This window comes from Podarcis vaucheri (assembly GCF_965113315.1).
Source record: "Podarcis vaucheri genome assembly, chromosome: 7".
Taxonomy (NCBI): domain Eukaryota; kingdom Metazoa; phylum Chordata; class Lepidosauria; order Squamata; family Lacertidae; genus Podarcis; species Podarcis vaucheri.
Window position 1 is genome coordinate 61,945,275 of NC_138765.1, and position 23,854 is coordinate 61,969,128.

At 43.9% G+C, this 23,854-nt stretch overlaps 1 protein-coding gene across 8 annotated transcripts in view; it reads right to left on the reverse strand.

Moving 5' to 3' along the window:
• Positions 1-4,777: 4,777 nt before the first annotated feature.
• The window catches only part of PHKB (phosphorylase kinase regulatory subunit beta), a 137,643-nt gene continuing 118,566 nt past the window's right edge, over positions 4,778-23,854 (reverse strand). For all 8 annotated transcript variants that reach the window (XM_082232869.1, XM_082232870.1, XM_082232873.1 and 5 more), the window contains 5 exons: positions 16,361-16,495; positions 11,977-12,106; positions 10,491-10,598; positions 7,730-7,870; positions 4,778-5,538 (listed from right to left, as the gene is read on the reverse strand). In XM_082232869.1, coding sequence (XP_082088995.1) covers positions 5,401-5,538; positions 7,730-7,870; positions 10,491-10,598; positions 11,977-12,106; positions 16,361-16,495 — 652 coding nt within the window. In that variant the 3' untranslated portion in view covers positions 4,778-5,400. The remainder of the gene's footprint in view (positions 5,539-7,729; positions 7,871-10,490; positions 10,599-11,976; positions 12,107-16,360; positions 16,496-23,854) is intronic.

The following is a 23,854-nucleotide window of genomic DNA, read 5'->3' on the forward strand; positions in this document are numbered from 1 at the left end:
TAGCACTTGCTCCTCCTGTGGTCAAATTCTACACTACAAGACGCAAAGTTGGAGGAAGCCTTTTTAAAAGATGCGGTTCTTCAAGGAACAAATGGGGCATATGAGATAACCTTCCATCCTCTAGCTCTGCCATTATAAGAAAATAAGCTTTAAATCAGATTTAAGGCTGGTCATGCTCTGCTAAGTGTGCTAATATTTTTACCCAGTCTCTCCTGCAGCTGTTTAAATATTTGGAAGCACAAAAAGGCCAGTGGGACCCTTTTATCCTTTCTGAATCTTAACGGCCAGTGAAGCGCCAACCTTCCTATTCTACAGAATACTTTCTGGGTGTGCAGAGGTGAGCAAAAACATTTCATGGATTCACCTCCATCCCCACCAACTGAGTTAAGAGATCTTTAGTTTGGCAAAGGTTGGAGCTTGCTGTGTGGTCATCAGATAAAATATCTGCAGGTTGCTGGAGATCCAACACACCAAAGCTACACTAGGTGTTGCTTTAAGTCCTGTGCTGTTTTGTTAACACTCTACTTTTTAAACTATGCCTTTTCAAATTCACTTTGGCTATATCCATGTTAGGCAACTATGTGGTTTTTTTTTTAACCCTTCCCCTGCCTTCAAGGAGCTCAAGGGGGCTCCTGCTGGTTGGCCAGCAACAACCCCTTTTGGACAAAAATGACTTGACCTGACTTGACTTGACTCTAGTTAACTTCCGACTGGATTACTGCAACACACTCTACTTGGAGCTGCCCTTGAGGACGCCTTGGAAATTTCAGTTGGTCCAAACTGCAGCAGCCAGATTACTGGCCAAGATTCCATTTGTTTTTAAAACAGCTGCCCTGATGGCCACTTTGTTTCCAGTCCCAATGCAAGATGCTCCTTTATGCTCCAGATACCTGAAAGGCCACCTCCTTCCCGACAGACCCTGCCAGGTATTAAGATTGGCAGAGACAGCCAATCTCTAGAGTCTGGACTGTTCCACTGTCCTCAAAAGCTCAGGGTGGTGGCAGCCCAGGAAATGCCATTCTGTGGGGCAACCCCTAAGTGGTGGAACTCCCATCCAACAGAAGTACATCTGGCACCATTGTTTTACAGCTTTCAGGAAATACTGAAAACACACCTCTTCGCCCGAGCTTTTGACACTTGAGATGTATATTTTCAAGGCCCTTGTTATTTCTGTGATTGTAAGTTCTTTTAAACTGTTTTTAACAGTGTGTTTTAATTGTTGTAACCACCTTGGGATCTTAAGGTGAAAGGCAGGTAAATGGTGATGATGATGATAAATGTTCTCCCCTTCTATCACTTCTATGTGATATGTTAGGGCAAGAATTACCCCAGAGAAGAAATTAGAACCTGAGTCTCCCATATCTAAGTCCAACACTTTAGCCATTACATCATATTCCCCACCCCCAGAAAAAAGAAAAGATTAATAAGCCACTGTGCTATGTCAGATCTAACTCCCAGCTCATCCATAAGCCCATCTGGTGGCCTTAGACAAACCCATAAGGGTCATTTTAACATTGTCCTGCCTTACAGGGCTATTGTAAAGATTTACTGAAACAATGCACTATATAAATGCTAAGTGGCACAATGAGTCAGTGAATCATCTGGCTGTTAACCAGAAGGTAGGCGGTTCGATCCCACCCTGGGACGGCTGTGGGCAGGATTCCTGCACTGCAGGGCGATGGACTAGATGACCCTCGGCTTCCCTCCCAACTCAACAATTCTATGATTCTACATGTGTGCTTCAGGAATTAATTTAATCCTCTAAATTATGGGTTGTCAACAGTTCCACCAAAGGCGGAAACAATTCAAACCTACTCAGTTCCTAATGAAATGTTGATATGCACGGTACATTCATAGCTGCTGACATTAAGCTGTGCCAATCCCCCAACGGTACTGCTCCAAGGGTTCCTGTTTGAGTTCAGGAGCCAACCATGGCTGGTCTCCAGCGCCCTACCAGGTGCCACCTGGCTCCCCAATTACCAGCTCGCTTCCCTTTCCATGCTTCTTGAAGCTGCTCATAGAAGCTGGAGGGAAGAACTCACTCCTATGCAAGCTCCTGGCCCGCCTTTGGTTTTCTGGCTTGTTTTGCAGCTGGGAAAAGGGGCCAGGAAGCCAAGAGGAAATGGCGCTGGAGGCAGAGCAGTGCATGGAGAGAAGTGCCTGCTTTGTACGCCCTTCTGCCTCTGCCCTTGTCAGGGTTTCCAAGGACTGTTTGACTGGAAAAGACAAAAGGCAGAAGAGACTCTACACATGCCCCTCTGAAAAGGTTCAAAATACCCCTGAAAAGGTTCAAAAAGGGAGCAAGATATGAGACCTTTGCTGCTTTTGCTTACTTATGCATTCCTTCCCCTTCCTTAATATGGTGCGCATCTGTAGTAGTTAAATCATGGAATCATCAAATTGTAGACAAACCCCTCCTCCCATGCAAACCTGCCATCTAATGAGACCTTGCTTCAGTTGTCATTACCAACAGAGATGCCACTGGCAGCAACAAGACCTTTTTCATAGTGGCACCCAAGTCAATGGAGTTTGTCTAGCCCCCTATTTGACCTTCAAGATGGTGCTATTTTGCTGGGTTTGTGAGATAACATTGTTGGTCTGTATATATCTGCTGACAGTAAGAGCTGCTGGACAGTGGATCATTTTGGATGGAGCTGGACTCTACTGCATAGGTTTTTAAACAGAGGTTGGATTTTTAGCTGTGATTCCAACTCTACTTTTATGTGTGTGTGCATGTGTGTACAAACACACACAGAGAGTTTGCATTAAAAAATTCAGTGTGGTTTACAAAAGGAGTAATATAACTCTTCTATCATTTGCTGCTGCTGCTGCTGCTGCTGTTTGCTTCTAATGTTGTTTGTAGTTTCATCTGTTCCTGATCTCAGGAGCCTTCAGGCAGCAACCTACCATTTAAATAAATACAATTCAGAAGACGAGAGTATATTGATTTGATGTGCTGCTAAGCCAACGTGCAGTGGAAGAGGGGAGCGGAGAGCCTGGCTTGATGGCAAAACTAGCTGCTGACTGCCGCTTTAATGACAAGCCATGTCTAAAGATCAAACTCTACCATTGCTAAAGCCAGATTGACACCGTTGCAGTGCCCTATTAAAGAACACAGCGAAAGCTTTCTAAGATTCCCCCTAGAAAAAGTCGATGTATTCTTAACTGAATGGAACACATCCCAACTGGATGGAAGTGCCTTTGTGAAACAGGCCATAATCCATCTTGCATTGGGAGAGCCTTTTTCATTTTTACAGCAGAAACTGCACTTTATTCCTTTCTGAATTCCAACCCACCCCTTCTAATAGCGGGAGGCTTTTAAGGCAGGTTTCTATCCCGAGGCATGCCAGATAATCTCCCTAGAATGTTTTGAGATTGAAGTAGAGGCTTCAATCTCCTCAGCCCTACGATACCTGGAATTTACCTTTGGGATCAAAGTTGGATCAAAATCTAAGCAGGGCTCTGTCCTTATAGAAAATACACAGAATAAGATTCGATCAAGAGCGAGCCTGGCTCTGAAAACGTCCTCGCTTCGGTGGTGACGACCATGAAGAAGGCTCCTTTGAATGCATAAGAACTGAGCACCTCAAACAAGGGCTGTAAACTGTGTCTGTGAATATCCTCAGCTCTAGAATCTCATTCTCTGTTTGGAATCAGTAGGTTTAGTTCAAACTGCAAGCAAGGCAGTAAAAACATTGCCGCACTATTCCTCTTCAGGCTGTTGCTGGGGAGGAATATTCCTCCTGCATGCACAAAACTAGCACAGGCTAGAATTGCTCACCCCAACTAATTCTTCGTCTCAACTAGTTTTTTTCTTCCCACATGCAAGGTGTTCTTGGGTAGAAGGCTCATAGCTCAGGCTTTGGAGCACATTCTTTCATAGGAATCTGCCTTATACCAAGTCAGACCTTGGGTCCATCTAGGTTAGTACTGTCTACACTGACTGCCCAGCAGCATTTCAGAGTTTCAAGGAACAAGTACTTCCTTGTCCTACCTGGAGATGCTGGGGATTGAAGCTGGGACCTTCCGCATGCAAAAGCCCTTCTGCTCTAGTCCTTTCCCCATTTGCATGCGGAAGAGCCCAGCTTTAGTCCCCGGCATTCTGCAGTGAGAAGGATCAGAGAGGATGGGGAGGACCTCTTTCCTGCCTAAAACTCTGGAGAGCAGCTGCCAATCAGAGGAGACAATCCTGGTCTAGTTAGTTAGAAAGAGTCTGACCTGGTGAGGGCAGATTTCTTAATTTCTTTCTTTTTTATGTGGAGGTGCATTCAGGCAAACAGAGTGTAAGAGGCTGCCTTATACTTAGCCAGACCCTGGAGTCCATTTAGCTGAGCAGGACTGGCAGCTCTCCAGGGGTTTACACAGAGGTCATTCCTAGCTCCCTGTAACTGGATTAACAGGGATTGAACCCAGGAGCTTCCAAATACAACAGATGCATCTTAGTCCACTTATGTGCATGGATACAATTCTGCTTCGCAGAGATGCTCTGCAGATGGGAGTGGGTTCTGACTATAAGCTTTTTCATTCAGGGCATTTCTTCTAATATGATTTACTGTCCTCTTTGATCTAGGGGACCTTCTCTAAAGGTTAATTTAAAATCATGTCCCTTAAGGTGTCTGGACTGGGCCAAAGAAAAATCTGTGATGTGAAAAGATATTCTCCAGCATAACAATTATTTCCCATTTTCAACTGCAGAAAACGAATGTGTTTAAGCAATTAGCATGCTAAGCAATTATTAAACGGAAGAACTGATCACAGAAATATTCTAAAGCATATATAGAACACAGTTGTTTTATTTTATCCTTGAGCTTCATTGGGAGCACTCAGATCCAAAGTCACAGTTATCTTCTTGGAGTTAACAAGTAACTCAACTTCAAACACGGGGCTCATTTATTTTTAAAATTTATGCCTGTATTTCATCCAGTATTCATAATGAAGCCTTTCAATAATGAATTACAATACAAATGAAGGGGGAGAGCTGATAAATTTTTCAGCGCACATTTAATTCACTATTACATAAATAAATTTATCACTGCAATCATTCCCAAGCAATGCTTAAACTATAAATACGAGCCCAGTTAATTTTTTCTAAAACATCCAAAGTCTCAATCAGCACGAGCCGTTTCATGCAATTGCTCTGCCGACTCGCGACCGCGGTGCTTAGGTGGAGAGTGCAGGTTGCCATTGGAGACGCAGGAAAGGAATACGGCGCTTGATTAAATGAGGTTCTCGGCTACTACAGAATCAGCTGTGTGCTTTTGCTACCCTAAGTGTCTGAGCTTTGTCACGGCGGCCATTTATAACAGGGACCCGAACGGCACCCCTTGAACAGTGAGGAATTGAACATCACATGCCAAGCAAACGAGACTGCTAAAGATACAGCATCCTGTCCACCTGCTTTTAGCTAATAGTACAGGGGTCATCTGTGCTGGGCTTCACGTCGCCTTCCAGCAATAGATTCATCACCGCCTTTGTCAAATAGCTGCAAGTCCCTCTCTTTCCCAGCGGAGGAGTGTTGTAAAAGGGAGTCATGTCATCCTGCATAAGATAAACACAGTTTGATCTCAGTCACAATGCTGATGGGTAACAATCAGACACAACTGAAGACAAGGAGGGAGCCACAGATGGAAAAGCAGGGTGGTGATGAAGAGGGCACTTCACACACTTGACATTCTCTGTCATGCAGTCTGATAAATATTTTGGATTCCAACCAAATAGCAAATGGGGAACTGGGAGGGAGACAGTGGGAACAAGGAAGCTTCTTAACAGCAACAGAGGCAGACAAAAAATAAATAAATCTGATATGCATTGTCTCAAACACTGTGAGTCAGAGATCTCATGCTGCTTCAGAACATAAGCTTTAGGCCGTGGGAAGGCAGCCGCAGATCATACCATAGTTTTTCAGTGAGTCACCACTTCATTGGTGCCAAAGGTACAGAGCTCATCAAGCTGCAGGCTCACCTTTTGCAAGAAGCAATTGTCCCCAAGCAAGGAGATGAGTGGCGGAGGAGGCATGGTCATGGTTGTGTGCCCTGTAGTGATAGTGAACCTTCCCCCTGGGCTCAATGGAGAAGCCTGTGGCTTTCGAGGGCACGGATAGCACAGCAGAGCTCCTGTGGGCTACAGACGCAAGTGGCGGCAGGGGAAGGAGGGAGAGGGTGGAGCAGATGGGCAGTGATGGGACAGTGGTAGCAGGAGGAGCAGACAACCAGCAGAAGGGAGGTGGGAACGGGGGAGGGAGAATTTGAAAAAAGAAATGTGCAAGATTGTAGGTGTCTGTTTCATCTGGTGCCCATTCTATGATTATGTACTTCCACAAACACTTTGGGTGAAGCATTGGATTTCAGCCACCCGTCTGTAAACTACAGAATTCCTTGATTTGCTTCCTGTAGGAGTGTGGCATGAAGGTTGACTCAGCTTTGCTCGTTAGGAAGAAAACTTCTATTCTTTTCTTCCTTGCCCAGCAATAAAAGCCTCTGTAGAGTATCAGGTGAGGACCAGAAAGACCCAGGTTCAAATCCCCAATTCAGACACAGAACTATGTGGTTACTCCTTGGGTCAATCAGTGTCTCCAGGCTTAGCACAGCACACAGAGCTGCTGTGGAACGAAAGTGTCTGTGGAGGAAGGAGAGGCAGGAACAACACCCCCAGCTCCTTGGAAGAATGGTGTGATAGAAACATGAGAAATAAAATTGCATGTGAGAGAAACAGTTGCTTGCTCTGCCATTTAGATACGAGGCAGCCACCTTTACTAATATATGTAAGAATATATGGCGATATAGCTCCATGTTCTAAAATACAGTGATTTAGAACCTATGACCACAGATGCCCCATTCCTTTTCTAAAAAAACGATATGGGAAGAAACAACCCATCTCACACATTTGTATTTAGAAGCATGCAGAATGTCATCAATATGATGGTTTAGAACAGTGACGGCCAAACTTGGCCCGCCAGCTGTATTGGGACTACAACTCCCATCATCGCTAGCTAACAGGACCAGTGGTCAGGGATGATGGGAATTGTAGCCGCACAACAGCTGGAGGGCCAAGTTTGGCCATCAGTGCTTTAGAAGGAACAACTTTGGAAGCTACTGTTTTACAGAAACAGAGACAAAGGTTGTGTGGGCAGGTGTGGATAAACCAGGAATAATTTTCAAGCGTGGATTTTGATCTGAGCCAGAGAGAAAAAGGTTCTGATGATGCTCGTCTATTCTTTAAGACAAGCCCCTGAAGCTGATATGTGGGCCAAAGTGCAGCAAACTTTGCCAACACCTCTGGCAAAAAGAGGCTCAGAGCTGTGCATGCCTGCGCAAACATTATTTCTTTCCTGAGGATCCCCATAAAGAAGTTGCTATTCATCAATCTCATACAGTAAGGGTGAGGAGAGCCATCCTAGCACAAGGTTACAGTGGAATCATTGTGAATGTGACATTGTTTAGAATTTTAACGAAATTTGCTCCTGTGAAGACTGCGGGACACCTCACAAACCAAATGAAAAAAACACACTGGCCTTGTGGATTAATCAATCCTAGTAAGAAATAAGAGCAAAATAGGCATTAGGCCAGTTGTAGCCAAACCTGGCCCTCCAGCTGTTTTGGGACTACAATTCCCATCATCCCTGACCACTGGTCTTGTTAGCTATGGATGATGTGAGTTGTAGTCCCAATACAGCTGGAAGGCCATGTTTGGCCACCACTGCATTAGGCTTTGGCATGAGATTTGTACTGACTTGTTTCTCGGTGCCCTTGAGCTTGTTCTGGTCCTTCTGGAAATCATGAAATGCTTCTTTCACCAGTCCGTCCAAGTCCACTTTATCCTGAAACTCTAATTCAGGGTTTCTTTCCAGAATAACGGAGACAACCATCAACAACTAAAGAATAAAACAAAAGCAAACGATTTAGACACACTACCTTCCCTTTCAAGGGTAGTTTAAAATCTGGGTAGTTTCAAGCCACGAAGTAAAATGGGAAATTAGAAATGACTAAAAACATACGTAAAATATACCCAACACTTAGACATTTATGGTGGAGGAATATTCAAAAGATCATTACAATAGCCCCATTCATACATTATGTACATTTAGGGTGCTCAAGCCTTGAAGAAAGAACTGTGCATCCCTGCTCCCAACATTTGTGCGCTGAGCATGGACATCCAAAGAAGAATCCATAGAAATGAGCAGCTGTTGACACACAGCAGTTCCTCTTCATATGTCCGTGTGTTGGAGGAGAGTTAGCTTAGGCATGCAGGATTGAGGGTGGAGCCAGCAATACAACCTAGTCTTTCAATGCATGGGTGCCCCACTAGTATTTAATGTGTGAATAGAGGTAATGATCTGAAGTAGAAATAATAATAGCCAGATGTTGGATAAGAGGTGTAATTACTGGTAAAGATAAAACATCCATGGATTTGAAATACAGTGACGAAAGAAAAAGCCATTTGAAATATTTGTGGCACCTCTTCTGTTCTGCCTTCCTTTCCACTTACTCATATAAAACTCTCTGTTCCTCTCCCCGCCCCAAACTTAAACTTCATGCAAAGCAAATAATTTTCTTTTGACGCATAACATAATGTTTAGTCTTGCAGCTGACAAAGCTGAACTTAGTTTTTATTTTGCTATTTTCAAATAATGCAAGAAACAACACTTGGTGGTGGTGGTGGGAATCCTTAAAGATCTATTTCCTGGGAACTGGATACAGTGGTACCTCGGGTTAAGTACTTAATTCATTCTGGAGATCTGTTCTTAACCTGAAACTGTTCTTAACCTGAGATACCACTTTAGCTAATGGGGCCTCCTGCTGCCGCTGTACCACCGAATCACGATTTCTGTTCTCATCCTGAAGCAAAGTTCTTAACCCGAGCTACTATTTCTGGATTAGCAGAGTCTGTAACCTGAAGCATATGTAACCTGAAGTGTATGTAACCTGAAGCGTATGTAACCTGAAGCGTATGTAATCCGAGGTACCACTGTAATCAGCAAACAGTGGTCACCATCTAGAGAACTGGTTCTGAGTGATCCCTGGAGCTTTGTGCACAACGTGCAGAACCTGAGGCTTCTTCTTTTTAACATCAGTTGTCTCCACCATCACTCCACATAAACTGCATCACAAATTGGCACTTAAAAGATAATAAATAAAACCACTGGGTGTGGAATACAAAACCAAGGAAGCTGCCTCCCACCGAGTCAGACCATTGGTCCCAGTACTGTCTACACCAGGGTTTCCCAAACTTGGGACTCCAGCTGTTTTTGGACTACAACTCCCATCATCCCTAGCCAGCAGGACCAGCGGTCAGGGATGATGGGAATTGTAGTCAAAAAACAACAAATGGAGACCCAAATTTGGGAAACCCTGGTCTACACTGACAGGCGGTGATACTCCAGGATTTCAGGCAGGGGTCTTTCCCAAACATATCTGTAAACACCAGGGATTGAACCTGGGATGTTCTGCATGCAGAGAAGATGCCCCGCCCATGAGCTGTAGCCCTTCCCTGCTGTGCAGCACTAGGCAACTGTTAGCTACCATTCAATATATTTCTGAGGACCAAGGAAAGTTGAGAAACATTGTTGTCCATCAGGAGGATAAAGCAATCAATGACCACTGGCCATGCTGGCTATGCTCTACCTCACCTGTCAGAGGCTGTGTGCTCCTGGATACAAGTTGCTGGGAATCACTAATGGGTACAGTGCTGTTACACTTCAGTTCTGGTTTTGGGGGTTTCTATAGGCATCTATAGAACAGGATGCTGGGCTAGATGGGCCTTTGGCCTGAGCCATCAGGGCTATTCTTACATCACCAAGACAGTTGTTACTACTTACAGTGGTGCCCCGCAAGATGAATGCCTCGCAAGACGGAAAACTCGCTAGATGAAAGAGTTTTCCGTTTTGGAGGTGCTTCGCAAAATGAATTTCCTATGGGCTTGCTTCGCAAGACGACAATGTCTTGCGAGTTCCTGCTGGTTTTTTCCCCTCCCCCCCTTTTTCTAAGCTGCTAAGCCGCTTATCAGCTGATCCGATCAGCAGATAAGCTGCTAAAAGCTGCTAATAGCGCTAATAGCGCTAATCCTCTAATCCGTCAATGGGCTTGCTTCACAAGACGAAAAAACCGCTAGACGAAGAGAATCACAGAACGGATTCTTTTCGTCTTGCGAGGCACCACTGTATTCTAATTATGATGTCAGGAGACTACAGGACAAGACTGAGACAAGACTGAGACAGTGTCATTTTCTTTGAAAGTCTTTCATGGCTTAAGTCCCTGAACACATTCATTCAGTGGCGTAGTGTGGGTGGTCAGCACCCGGGGCAAGGCAAGTAATTTGTGCCCCCTAACCCGTGGATTTGCGCCCCCTAACCCTAACCCCCAGATGTTGCGCCCGGTGCGCCCGGCCCCCCCTGCACCCCCCACGCTACGCCACTGCATTCATTCACTTGCTGCTTTTTTAAAATGTAAGATGAAACAACTAATTCATATCTCTCATCATCATTTGGTACAAACCTCTACAATGATTTGCCTGTATTCAGGCTGATCAATACTCTTTAACATGTCCTCAACCAGAAGGGAAAAGTTCATTTCATACATGGTCATGTCTGACAATGTTGGTTGCTGTAAAACAAACAAACAAAAGCAGATGCTTAAGTGAACTTTAATAGCAATATCAGTCAATTTCTAGAAAGTAGAAAGCATTTGGCAAATATGTTGTTTGATAACTGAAAACAAGCACACGCCCTATTTCTTCAAGGTGGTGAGTGGGTTATTTGAACCAATTATAGGTGTCATCTGCCTGGGTAAGATTAAGCTCCTTTCAGAACAAGGAATTATTTTAATGCACAAGTCTGACACATCCAAGGTTCTTCTGGTACTGAAGAGCCAAGAAATCAACAATTAATTCCACTTCTCTTTGGAATTTGTAGACTGTCTTATGCATTTATGCAAGGCTTTGCAAATTTAAAGTGCTTTGCACTACAAAACTACCAACCAGCTCACCAATACTCCCGTTTTACACATAAGGAACCAAGGCTCAAAATTGAGCCTAAGTTCAGAACAAAGGGGACGGAGAAACTTGAAAATCTTGGACATACCCATTAACAGCGAGGGATACACTACAAGGGATGAATGCATATAGGTGACACTTCCACGATTAATAGAACTTGATTGGATAGGAACTCTGTGCCCAGTACCAAGGCAGTTGGACTACATGGGACTTTGACTTAATCCAGCAGGCTCTGTTGTGCTTGTGTCCAGACTAGCATGACAGCATCCATGGGGAGGGGAGGAACTGAATTCTGGGACTCAGGGGCGCCAGGTCGCCCCCAAGATTGAGGGGGCCTGGCATGCATTGTGCGGGCAACAGAGGACAAGCGCTCTGGAGGAACTGGCCATTGGCTCTCCAAAACATGCAGGGCTGCCTCCAGATTGAGGAGACCCAACCCCCTTAAAACAAATATTGAGGGGGCCAAGGTGCCTTCGGCCCCCTAAAGTTGGCACGCCTGCTGGGACTCAAGTTACAAGCCTAGCTTTTTTACCACTGGTGAATGTTTGCTTCCTCTCTGAGAACACAAAGTAAAGGTAAAGGGACCCCTGACCATTAGGTCCAGTCATGGCCGACTCTGGGGTTGCGGCGCTCATCTCGCTTTATTGGCCGAGGGAGCCGGCGTACAGCTTCCGGGTCATGTGGCCACCATGACTAAGCCGCTTCTGGCGAACCAGAGCAACGCACGGAAACGCCGTTTACCTTCCCGCCAGAGTGCTACCTATTTATCTACTTGCACTTTGACATGCTTTCAAACTGCTAGGTTGGCAGGAGCAGGGACCGAGCAACAGGAGCTCACCCCATTGCGGGGATTCGAACCGCCGACCTTCTGATCAGCAAGTCCTAGGCTCTGTGGTTTAACCCACAACGCCACCCGCGTCCCTGTCTGAGAAAACAAGGTAGTCATCTAAAAACAAAAGTGACTTCAGAGCCCCATGTGGGTGGTTTTACCTGTGGCAAAAAATTCCCTGCTACTATTAAACCGTTGGGTGTTCTCTCCAAGATTTGCCACACCCTGTCATAGAACCCACTGGGAGTTCGATTCAATGCACCATCAATCTGACGTCTGTTCAACCAGCATCTGAAAACAAAAGAAGAAGAGGGAAAAGAAGAAAATGTTGATGAGCTCACAAAAGCAATCTGTTTCCAGATCAAAACAATGCTTGCTTTGTGGATTAATTAAGCCCAGTATGAAATAAAAGCAAAAAAATCAATCCATCAATAATGCAAAACACAGCATGCTGTGCTGCGTTTCTTGCTAAATGTTTCATACGGTTATTTTAATGAAAAGGACAAAAGTAGACTCTAATGAGAACAAAGCAAAATGTTCAGCCTCACAGTCATAGTGTTAAAGTTAAACGTGTGCCTTATTAATAGGTCTAAAGATTTTCAAGAAGTTAAATCTCTTTAAGTGGGAAAACAAAGGAAATCAACCAAATTAATCTCTTTGGGTCACAACCGAAAGTTAATCTACTAGAGGCAGTCAAAGCCTTCAAGCGAAAAAGCATCCTGGCTTTTCAGGTATTTTCAACATCTTGACACGTTTGAAAAATGTAAGCAAATCTTGAGCCTGTAATTCATCTCAACTGTCGCCCAGTGCCCTAGCATCATTTTAAAAAGTTATATTTCATTTAGGAAGTTACCATCACCTGTTCTCTTTTGCAATTAAAGATCCCAGGGCTCAGCCCAGCTAAGGTTAAAATAACAAGGCAATTTAGGGTGACTTTAGCCCTCCCCATGTCAAACTGCAACACAGCAACTGAGCTGGATCAGGGCCCGCAGAAAACTTCATGTTGCTCTGCTTTTTATATGTTCTACTTTTATGTACATTACTTAACTATGTTTCTCTATGTCCATGAGCTTTGCAAGAAGTGAGGCTGTCTGGAATGCTGCCTTCAGAGTGATGAAGAGCTCTGGATAATTAATTTGTTAAAGAGGAGCAGTAAATGACGATGATATTTTTTTAAAAAGCTACCAGCTTTACTTAAATTAAAAAAAAAAATTCATCCATTGCTGTGCTTGGGGGAAAGAAATCCTTTGGAGCAATTTAGTATTCTGCAGGCAGCAATCTGGACAAACCTCCCGTATAAGAGGATGCCCCCTTCCAACACTAATAAGCACTGGAAAGAGTGAAGCTGCTAATGTTTAAAAATATATACAAGCAAGAATATACACCATGGCCACCTCTTAATTATTTAAGGAAAGTAAGATAAAGATACTAACCTCTCCACCCCCCAAAAATATGGCTTTTGAGATTTTTCCTGGCTTAGTATAGATATTACCTGATTTTGGAGGATAGTGAATCCCTTTTACTTCCCCCACAAAAGCGCTTGGACCTGTTTGTTTGCAACTGGCAAGCTTAATTCCCTCTGGAGGGGGCTCCGGAGTCCTTTGCCAAGAGGGAAAAAAGGTATAGCTATTTTTAGTTCCCTCTTAACAGGCATAGGCAAACTCAGCCCTCCAGATGTTTTGGGACTACAATTCCCATCATCCCTGCCCACTGGTCCTGTTAGCTAGGGATGATGGGTGTTGTAGTCTCAAAACATCTGGAGAGCAGTTTGCCTATGCCTGCCCTATAAGAACGAATGTTGTAAAAAAACAAACAAACAAAAACCACAGAGATAGATACACAGCAAATCTTGAGGCCTGTGCACACCTCTTAGCTATTCATAAGTGTTTCAGAATGAACAGAGAAATTATTATACAGCCTGAAAGGCATTGTTTAGGAAAGTTTTTAATGTTTGATATTTTATCGTGTTTTTAATATTCTGTTGGGAGCCGCCCAGAGTGGCTGGGCCAACCAGTCAGATGGGCGGCATACAAGTAATAAGTTGTTGTTGTTGGAAATTCTTTCTGAAACTGGCTTAAAATTTATCAATTTTCAGAAAGTAAAAAGATATAGGAAGGACGGTAGCTTAGTGGTACAGCACATGCTTTGAATGCAGAAAGTTCAAACTCAATTCCTGGCATCGCCAGGTGGTGTGAGAAAAGTTCCCTTGTCTGAAACTCTGATGGGCCACTGCCATTCCGTGCAGACAAGACTGAGCTAGATGTACCAAAGGCATGGCTATTGGGTGGCATTTCAACTGAACCACATCTCACTATCAGAGCTTTTGTAAAAGAGCTGGAATGTAGATGAATGGAGAAAACCGCACATTTCAAGGGATTCATTGGGGAAGGGAGGAGGCGTTGCAAGTATCATATTAGGAAGACTGGTTTGTGATATTGAGGTATTCATTCATTTTCATTTTAAACGTGCCTGTGGTGAACAGGTTCATATCATGCCCCCTGCAAATTCCCAAAATGGTAGAGACAGGGAACAGCTGTCATATAACGAGAGTCCTGCAGCACCATAAGCACTAACAAATTTGTCACACTGCAACCTTCTGTAGATGAACAAACTTACAGTAGAACCTCTACTTACGACCACCTCTACTTGGGCCTGATCCAAGTTGCGACCGCGGTAAACCCGGAAGTAAATACCGAGTTTGCTGCGATTTGCACACGCTCAAAAGCAGCTTCTGCCGTTTGCACACACACAGAAGCAGTTGCCTCTGTCTGCACATGCGCAGAAGCACGCTGCCGCCAAATGCGCCTGCACACAACAATGCTTCTACCAGCAACCCGGATCGACTTACGGACGGACCTCCAGAACTGATTACGTCTGTAAGTAGAGGTTCCACTGTACTAGTTTTTTGGGTCTACAATACCCTGTTGTTTTTGTTGCAGCAGACTAACATAGCCATCTCTCTGGAAGTTGCAATACAAGAAGGAATCCCAGCTCTGCGCAATCAAGGGCAGGAATCTTCTGAAAGTCTGGCTGTTACTGGGCTATAGTTGGAAAAGGAAATAAGCTAACTGGATTTTTAAATTATGCAAAGTGCTTTTTGCCTGCTTAAGGCAAGAGTATCTCCTTGGAACTGTTCTTCCCTTTGAAGATCTCTATGTAGCCAAACAGAGAGAGAGTAATGTTGCTGATGCTGTTCTGAAGTTTGATTTCATAAAGAGATAAGCTAAGAGCTTAGGAGAACAGCTTTTCTGTGAACTCCATCTTCACACGTAGAAGGTGGCTAAGAGAAAGGAAGCAACTCATTTACCAGGTTTCTCATATTCCCCAGTTCAAAAGATAATGCTGTATTATCAATATTTGCAGAGCTTCCTGCAAAGAGAAAATTAAACACCACCTTTTGGAGGCAAGAAAGGTGTTGATATTACATTCACGTAGATGTGCTTGGCAGATAAGTTGTTGCTCCAAATGTTCAGAGTTATTTTAAAAGTACTGTATCACTTTGTACACAAAAGCACCAAATCCAAATTAGTGGTAGATGATGCTGTCCAAAGAATAACAAGAAAATGGGTCCAGGCAGCCTGTTGAAAAGTTTGGCAATACTTTAAAAATCCTGGTTTAGGGATTCTATTTCTGTAACGATTCAGCCTTTCTTTTGTGATGGTTTTGAGTTCACGCCCCGAACCAAGGGAGCCCCATATACATGTGCAAGTCACAAGAGCAGAAAGGGCACTTTCTGACTTTCCCAAATGGTAACAGCTTACAACCACTTTCACTCTCAATACCTAAGGACAGATGGAGAAATATGTGAAATCTCCTTGCATATAGACCAAGCAAAGACATCTTCCTCAGCATAGTACATCAGTAAATTAGCCTAATTTCTTTCCACTAAACTTTACATGTTTAACAAAATGAATCTTGGCATGTTATCCAGTGCTTTCCTACCACTTTGGGTTTCAATGCTGTTCCAGGCATAAAGAGACTGGAGCCCCCCTGTAAAATACCAGTGGTCTTGAACCAAACAATCTGGCCTTGACACTCTGTGTTGGGAGTCTGCCATTGTCATCATACTGGAGTGGCATATTTACAGAACTGGTACACTTCAGGAAGACAACACGGTTGTGTCTTGAGCCTGCTGACAATGTTTAATGACAACCCAGAGGAAAGGGGTCAGCGATCAGCAGCTAAATCCTGCTCTGGCTGAAACAAACTTCTTAAGTAACTGGCCTCTGGGTTACGTTGGCTTCCTTCCCGGTGTCAAACTAGGTAAGGGAAACCCTACACACCAGATGCTGGCAGCCACTGCCAAGTGAGGTATCAAAATCTGATGAGAGAGCAAAGCTCTCTGCACAGCAATAAAGAGAGCGGATAGACTCACCCATGTCTGTCTTTGCTTTTTTGGCTTCAAAATAAGATAAAATAACGTACTGTGAGGGAAAGAACCATTTGCAAAGGGGAGGGGGGAGGAAAATCAGAGAAAACACTGTTTGTGCAATCAATCAGCAAGGAATGCCAGCATGAGATGTGCTGCGAGAGAGAGCTCCTTACCTCCCTTGCTGCTGAGGCTGAAGAATATCCAAGAGAAGTTGCTTCACCTCACTGGGTGACAGCTGGTATAAATCAATGGGGGGCATCTCCCCTGCACGGATCTTCAGTTCATACTTCATGGCATGCACAATCCATCTGAAGAATGAAAACATCAGTTAACTCAATCTTTGTTTTTTAAAGATCCAAGAGGAAACCGGGGGTGGGGGGTGGACCTGTGAAGCTGAAGTTTCCCCAATCAAGAAAGGTAGCAGGAGAAAATCTGAGGTGGATGGAACATATTAAGGTCTACACAACCTGTAGCCTGTCAAGCTGAGCACAGCCAATGTACTGCAGAGGAAACGCCAAAACAATGTAATAAAAAGGCATTTGATTGTGTGTTGTTTTGAGGATTTAAAGCCAACAACAAGAATGACTGAATACAGTGGTACCTCAGGTTACATACGCTTCAGGTTACATACGCTTCAGGTTACATATGCTTCCTCAGTTGCCAGTTGCTGGAGAGAGCACTCTCATAAGATGCAGTTCTCCCAGGTGATAGAGAGGATTGGCCAAGGAAGCAGCTGAAGCCTTGGGTAGGCGCATCAAGCCAAGCCTTCCAGTGCTGCATTTGGCAACAGTGACTACTCTTGGTGAACAACACCTCCAGAGTGTCCCCTGGCACACCATCTATTGCAGCCTCTACCCCACCCAACCCCTAAACATCTACTAGCTAGTACAGAAGCCAAGAGGAACAGGTTGAAGGGTGCAATGGGTTTTTAAAAGCTAGACAGATTTCAGGAACTAATCTTCGAGATGTGTCATTTTAATAGCAGCTTTTAAGCTTGTTCTCTAAGAAAAGAAAAACTTATACAAATTCTCTTGTGCCCCAAGGCACAGTTAAATGCTCTGGAAGGTCTACTCTGCGAGGGTACAGCTGAAAAGTCTGATAACATGAAATGTGGCCAGCCAGCCATCTTTTGCACAATTCTCTGAAAAGCCGTAAACGGCAAACAGAATGTACTGTTTACTTCGACTGCTTAATGGGCTATTCAAATTGCTTCCAAAAGCTGGCGCCTCGCCTTTAAAAGACAACACCATTTAGATGAAAATGAACTTGTCTGCTCAGTGGAGCTAATCTGGACCAAGTCACCTCACCCCGCTTTACCAAATAATCATTTAAATTAGAAGTTTTGTTTACTGTTTAATTAGCCTCAACAGACATCTTAGAAATACATTTTTTTTTGGGGGGGGGAAGCATTGACATTCCCATGTGTGCGTCTGTGGCTAAATGGCAAAATGCCACTCTAGCATCAACCAAAGCACATCTCAGGCACACAATGTTTTACATTAACTGTGCTTTGTTACTGATTAAGATTCTGGAATTATCTCAGAATAAATTGCAATTTGGGTGAGAATGTGGGAAAGCTCTCCCTTCTCTTTAAAACTTATGGTTAAAGTAAATATTTGTACTATAGTTACTGCATTACAAAAGAGAATAGTTAATAATGTATTTGTAGGGAAGACATAACCTGTGCTAATTGTTGCTTCTTAAATGACACAAATACTGTATCATTTAATACTTGTAAATACTTGTAAAGCCCTGAATGGCATGAAGTGTTCCCTCCCTCCCACATTTCCATACCTACCCAGACTATAAGGTCAGATTCTGAGGCCCTTCCCTGTGTGAGGGCCTATTCCAGGGGTCTGCAACCTTTAAGACAAAAAGAGCCACTTGGACCCGTTTCCAAAGAAAAAACAACAACTGGGAGCCGCAAAACCATTGCGACATTTAAAACAAATATAACACTGTGAACGGCTTACTGTGCTTGACTATTTCCTGAGCGGCTACAAAACTAGCATATGTTGTGGAATTTGCAGACTTCACCCAATTCTTGAAATTATTTTTGCTCCTATCAACCTTCCTCATAAGTTCTGCAATGGCTTTTCGTCTCTCATCTCCATCGGGATATTTTTCAGCAAAGGCTGTGTGTTTATTGTGGAAATGTCTTGCAATATTTGACTTTTTGTTGTTTGCAAATTTCTCACCATATATTAAGCATACTGGTAAACCAGTCTTGTCAGTAGAGAAGGCAAATGATTCTGTCCATGTATCATTAAACATTCTGTTTTCTTCAGAAATTTTTCTTTTCTTGCCTTTATCCATGGCTGGCCTATCGGGGGTCCAAAAGAGGGACGTAACTAGAAATCAGAGGGCCCCATAGCAAAATTTGCTATGTCCAATAATCAATGCCCCAAAATGCCATAGAAAATTAATCAGGGCCCCAGTGTACCATAAATCATAATCAGTGCCTAAGGTAAATAATAATTAATAATGAGGGCCCAATGTCATCCTCGTCATTTTAAAATAACTTTTTTTGACACTTTATTATTATTTTTTTGTTTGACCCCTCAGAATTACTCCTCCTCATAGAAATAAATGTTAAATTAACAAGTTACCTTTTTTTGAGTGTGTGTTCTTCACTCCCCTTCAAAACAGTGACCAGCTTACATGCCCCCTTTCAATGCAGCCTGTTTACAGCCCTCAACCAAAATGGCCGCTCCCGCGACTCCCACGTGCGCCCACAAAGATGGCGCCGACGATTTTCCCTTATCGGTGCCCTTTAAAGAAATGGCCGCCGCAGCTTCAACCCACGCCTAGAGGAGGCTAGAGAGGGAGAAAAGCGGGGGGGAGGAAAGCAGCGAGGACGGCAGAGAAGGACTGCCGGGAGTGGAATCCCACACACCGCGAGGGGAAGGAAGGGAGAGGGTGCGAGCTGGAACGGGGCAAAGAGGGCGGTCCCCGGTCATGCCTGGCCTTAAATGGGCTAGGCCACGCCTCCCCGGCCCCGCCGATTGGCGGGCAGGGTTGCAGGGACGCCCGGGGATTCCCCTGTTCTCGTGGGGGCAAAAGGCCAGCCCCCGCGAGTGGAGTGTGGGAGGGGTTAGCTCGCAACCCCGTCTCCTCTCTAGCTCGGAAATGGCTTTGCGGAAAATGCGCCTCCTCCCCTCGCCTCCGCCCCGGAGCCGCGGCAAAGGCGTTAAAGAGCCGCATGCGGCTCCGGAGCCGCAGGTTGCCGACCCCTGGCCTATTCAGTGCTGGCTCCCATGTTGTAGAGCACCCTCCTCAGAGAGGCTGGCCTGGCATTTACGTCACAATTTTTTGCAGCACCAGGTGATTTAATCTCATCATTTAAACTTTGCAAATGTGTTAGTACTTTTAGACATTTGCACTGCTGCTGATAGGTTTGTTCTATCCCTGTTTTTATTTGTTTTAGATATGCTACTATGTTTTAGTCTCATATTCTTATTTTTAAAAAACCTGTATTTTGAAGACAACTAAAAGACTATCATTTGGGGGGTAGTAGTAAATAAATGAACGAATGAAAATAAAATTTTAAAACCGCATAGAACAATTTTTCACACTATGTACTAAAAAAGTAGCAGTTGCTTTAGCAAGCACCGTGATAAAGAAGAAGTGAAAGCTGGTGGAGTCCTTGGACAGAAATAGCTTGGATAGATGGGGTGCTTAACCTGAAGCCAGCTATAAAATAGGAAGGGATATACATACATTTAGAATTAATACAATAGCCATACATGCGTGTGTGTGTGTGTGTACACACACACACACACACACAGAGAGAGAGAGAGAGAGAGAGAGAGAGAGAGAGAGAGAGAGAGGATACCCCCAAATACACACTCAGCTCAGGAGTTTGCTTTCAGTAGCAGAACTGAGTGCTCAGTCTTTTCACCTTCAAATCTGCACCTGCTTTTCCTCCAAGCTTCCTTTGCTTTCAGCAGACTAATCTTGGAGTGGGGAGGGCAGGCACTCTTTCAGATGCTGCTGTTGTTAAAACTGGGAATCATAGACCCTTTCACTTCCACTACAAATCACCCAGAGATCTACCACTAGATCCCAAGTCTACCTTCTGCCTGCAAGTGCTTTAACTGAGTGTCAAATCCAGCTGAGAAATGAGGGAAACCATTTGCTATTAAGAGTGTATTTAGGTTTTCAATCATATACAAAGTGCCAAATAGTGACAAGGTTATTCTTGCGGGTAGCACTAAACCTCCTCCATCTCTCTCCCCTGACACTCTTCCCACCCTCAGGCTGTCTCCTACTTATTTACTAGTAATAGTTGACTGCTCTGGAAATATTAAAAAGGACAAATCAAACACAACAATGAGAAAAGCTATTAATAGAAAGAACCGAAAGGGGAGCATCTACAGCCTGTGGATGTTTCCTGATCAATGGCACCTCAGTTGCCAAATAACATGATCAAGGGGCACAATGAAGGCAGTTTTGGCTCCAGAGACCAGAGATGTGTCAAAGGTTAACATGCAGATCTACTGAAGTAGCAGCGATGAGACACCATTCCCAGCCTCAGTTACTATTCTGGTCTCTCTCCCTCCACCAGCCCTCCATAGAAAGCAGCTCTGATACAATACTGGAGAACATTGCTTGGAGAAACAGCCTGAAGGACACACTCACAGATGCTGTTAATTCACCAAGAGATAGGCATCCAATTCACTGATGTATCCTCCACCTGCTCACGTGAGATGTTCTAGTAATGCAAAGCAGCAGATGAAAAATGGCACGTACGCGCCCCTTCCAAATCTTTAGAGGCATGGCCTGCAAAAACCTGACTGACAGCACCTGGGTAGTAAACATTTGATTGGAGGTGTTTACGGTAATGGGGCTGTCAGGGTCTGGATCTATTTCAGCATGAAAGCTGGCACACAAATCAATAATGAGGTACCAAATCTAATCATTATCAAGCCAGAATACTATTTCTGGGAGAAGGTTAATTTTGTTCACTGGAGTGGATGATAAAGGTGAAATAAAGGAAACTGAATGTATGGAATTAACCTTGGAAGAAGCAAGGAGACTGGTTTTGTCTTTCTGATACACACACACACACACACACACACACAGAGAGAGAGAGAGAGAGAGAGAGAGAGAGAGAGAGACTATTTAAATGGGCAAGAGAAGCTAATGAAGGCTGCATAAAAATCTTGTTATATGTTAAGATCCTGCCTGTCTTCCACCATTGAACTTCAGAGGGCTTCTTTCCCATCCAGGGGCTGCCCAGATCTAGCTCTGCTTAGCATCCTCAAGGCGGCTGTATTATGCATCCTCACACCACACCTGTTGATCTCTCTGATGCCAGACTGGCTCCCTCCTTGTCCTTATATTAGATCAATATTTCAGCTACCCATTTAGTAGTTCCATTGAATCATATGCTGCCCCGACTGCGGTGTGCCTCTTTAAAGAAGTCCCACTATTAAGTTCTAAAGAACAGAGGTGGCTAAAGTAAAATTGCAGAGGCAGTGAAACTAAAACCCAGATGAGCTCAGAATGCTCCCTGCAAACGGAAGAGTTAGCTAGGCCACCACTGCATCACACTCCTAATTAACACCCAAGCAAGCACTCAGCATCTAAAAGCAGCTAAGTGGCTTGTAAAAGGGAAAGGAGTATGCCCCTTAACAGCAACTAATTAACCTGCACAGGAGGAGGAGGAGGTACACAACCCATACAAGGTGAAACGATTTCCAGAGGGGTAGCCATCTTAATTTGTTTTTACAAAAACAACTAAGATGCGTGATGTGTTATTATTTCCTTCTGGCCTCACTGCTTATGTTTCCTCAAATCTACTCCTGCCAACGTAGGAGAACGCTTCTTGCATCTGCTGAAGTAGACTCAGCTGTCCTTCATGGAGTAGCTTATGCCCTTGGGTAGCCAATATGTTGCCCTCCAGATGCTGTAGGCATTATCCCAGACCAGCCCTCAGGCATACCGGGACTGATGGGAGTTGTTGTTAAAGGCATCTGGAGGTACCACCCCTGCAGGGCTACCCCTGGCTTATGCCACAATGAATTTGTTAAGACTGTCCTCAAACTCTGTTTTTGTTTTCTTGCACATAGTGAAGTTACCTATCGCAACAACAGAGGAAGTATGGAGGATTTATGCAAACTCCTACTTCCCAAAGCAGCATGGCTGGAAACATAATCACCAATGCCTTTGAACATCTACCTTGAGTTGTTCAAATACACACAATCCACCTGGGCCATATTGACTTGTACTAATTCTATTTTGGTGCTGGGTAACAATGAGTGAAGGAACTCAGACCCAGTCGTTGACATATTTTACTGAATGACGATATACAATGGAATTTGACAACAAGCTGATTTTTTTAGAGAGGATGGATTAATTTTTTTTTTAAGGATTAGTTATAGCAGAACCAAAACATTCTTGGTTGTGTGCTGGAAAGGCACAATACACCTGTTGTACAAAAATTAAAAGGTGACGGCATTTATTAAAAGACTATTTTCTTCTCCAGTAGAGAAACAACCAAAGACGTAGATTACAATTAAGAATGTAATGCATCCTGGTTTTGTTGTTGTTAATGGGGAAGTATTTAAAAATGTAACACTATTTAGCCTTTTATTTATATCAGGTTTAAGGGGGAAAGGTGGCATTTTAGCAAAAACTGAACTTTTTTTGGGTGCGGGTGTGTTATAGAATAAGGTAGGCACATAAACTGATTGCATGAAGTCTAAGAAAGCTTCAGCAGAGAGGTGTGGAATCAGAAGAAGAAACTGGTATTGGATGGAAACAAATTTAAATTCAGTCTGAGAAGGCAAAGTAGCAATAAGGCAGAGATATCCAAGGGAATAAAACATAGTACCATAAAAGCCTGGAAAAAGCCAACTTCCCTTTAAAGCTTTGTTTAGGGCCATGTAAAACGACACATCAATGCACTGCTGCAACTGGGCTGCTCACATCGTGAGCTGCTTGCTCTTTGGATCAGTCACGCACACAAATATTTTCCTCCTGCTTGAATGCAGAAATCTGTGGCACTGAAAGTGTTACAGCAATAATAAATCCTGTTAGATAGCCAAAAGCTAAGCTCTGAGAGGCTGAAGGAGCGAAAAAGGCAATCCACAAATCACTCAGTCGGCTTACTCCCACTGAAGCCAATGGGGAGGCACCAGTTTAAGCACATGTGCATTGCCTTAAGTGGCTTGTGAGTTATGGGCTCTGTATGAAATGGAACTGAGTTGAGCATCCCATTTCTAACTGCTATGGCAACTAATTTTGATCAAACGATGAAAGCTGATAGAGGAGATGTATTGTCTTAGGTTTCTGCTACCTCCAGGCAAATGGAATAGCTAGATCCAGACCCCAGGTATGCCATCCATAATTTATTGCTGTGTATTGTGTTGTCGGTGTTCCAGCACAGAGTTGCGACAGCTTAACAATCTAAAGTGCCATTGGGAAAACAACATAAGCACAACACTAGATGAGAGCATAAATTACACAGGATTTGCCACAGGGAACATCCAATGACTTAGAAAATGCCTGCCAGGTATGTTTTGAGCTTTACCCACGAGCAAGAGGGGTTGCCTCCCTACTGCTAGGAAAATACTTTGATTGGCTGATTTGTTTTTCTCCACATAGTTCAACCTGTAAACTCATGGTTGGTAACAAAAGCAGCAACAGAAAACTTCTGCTCA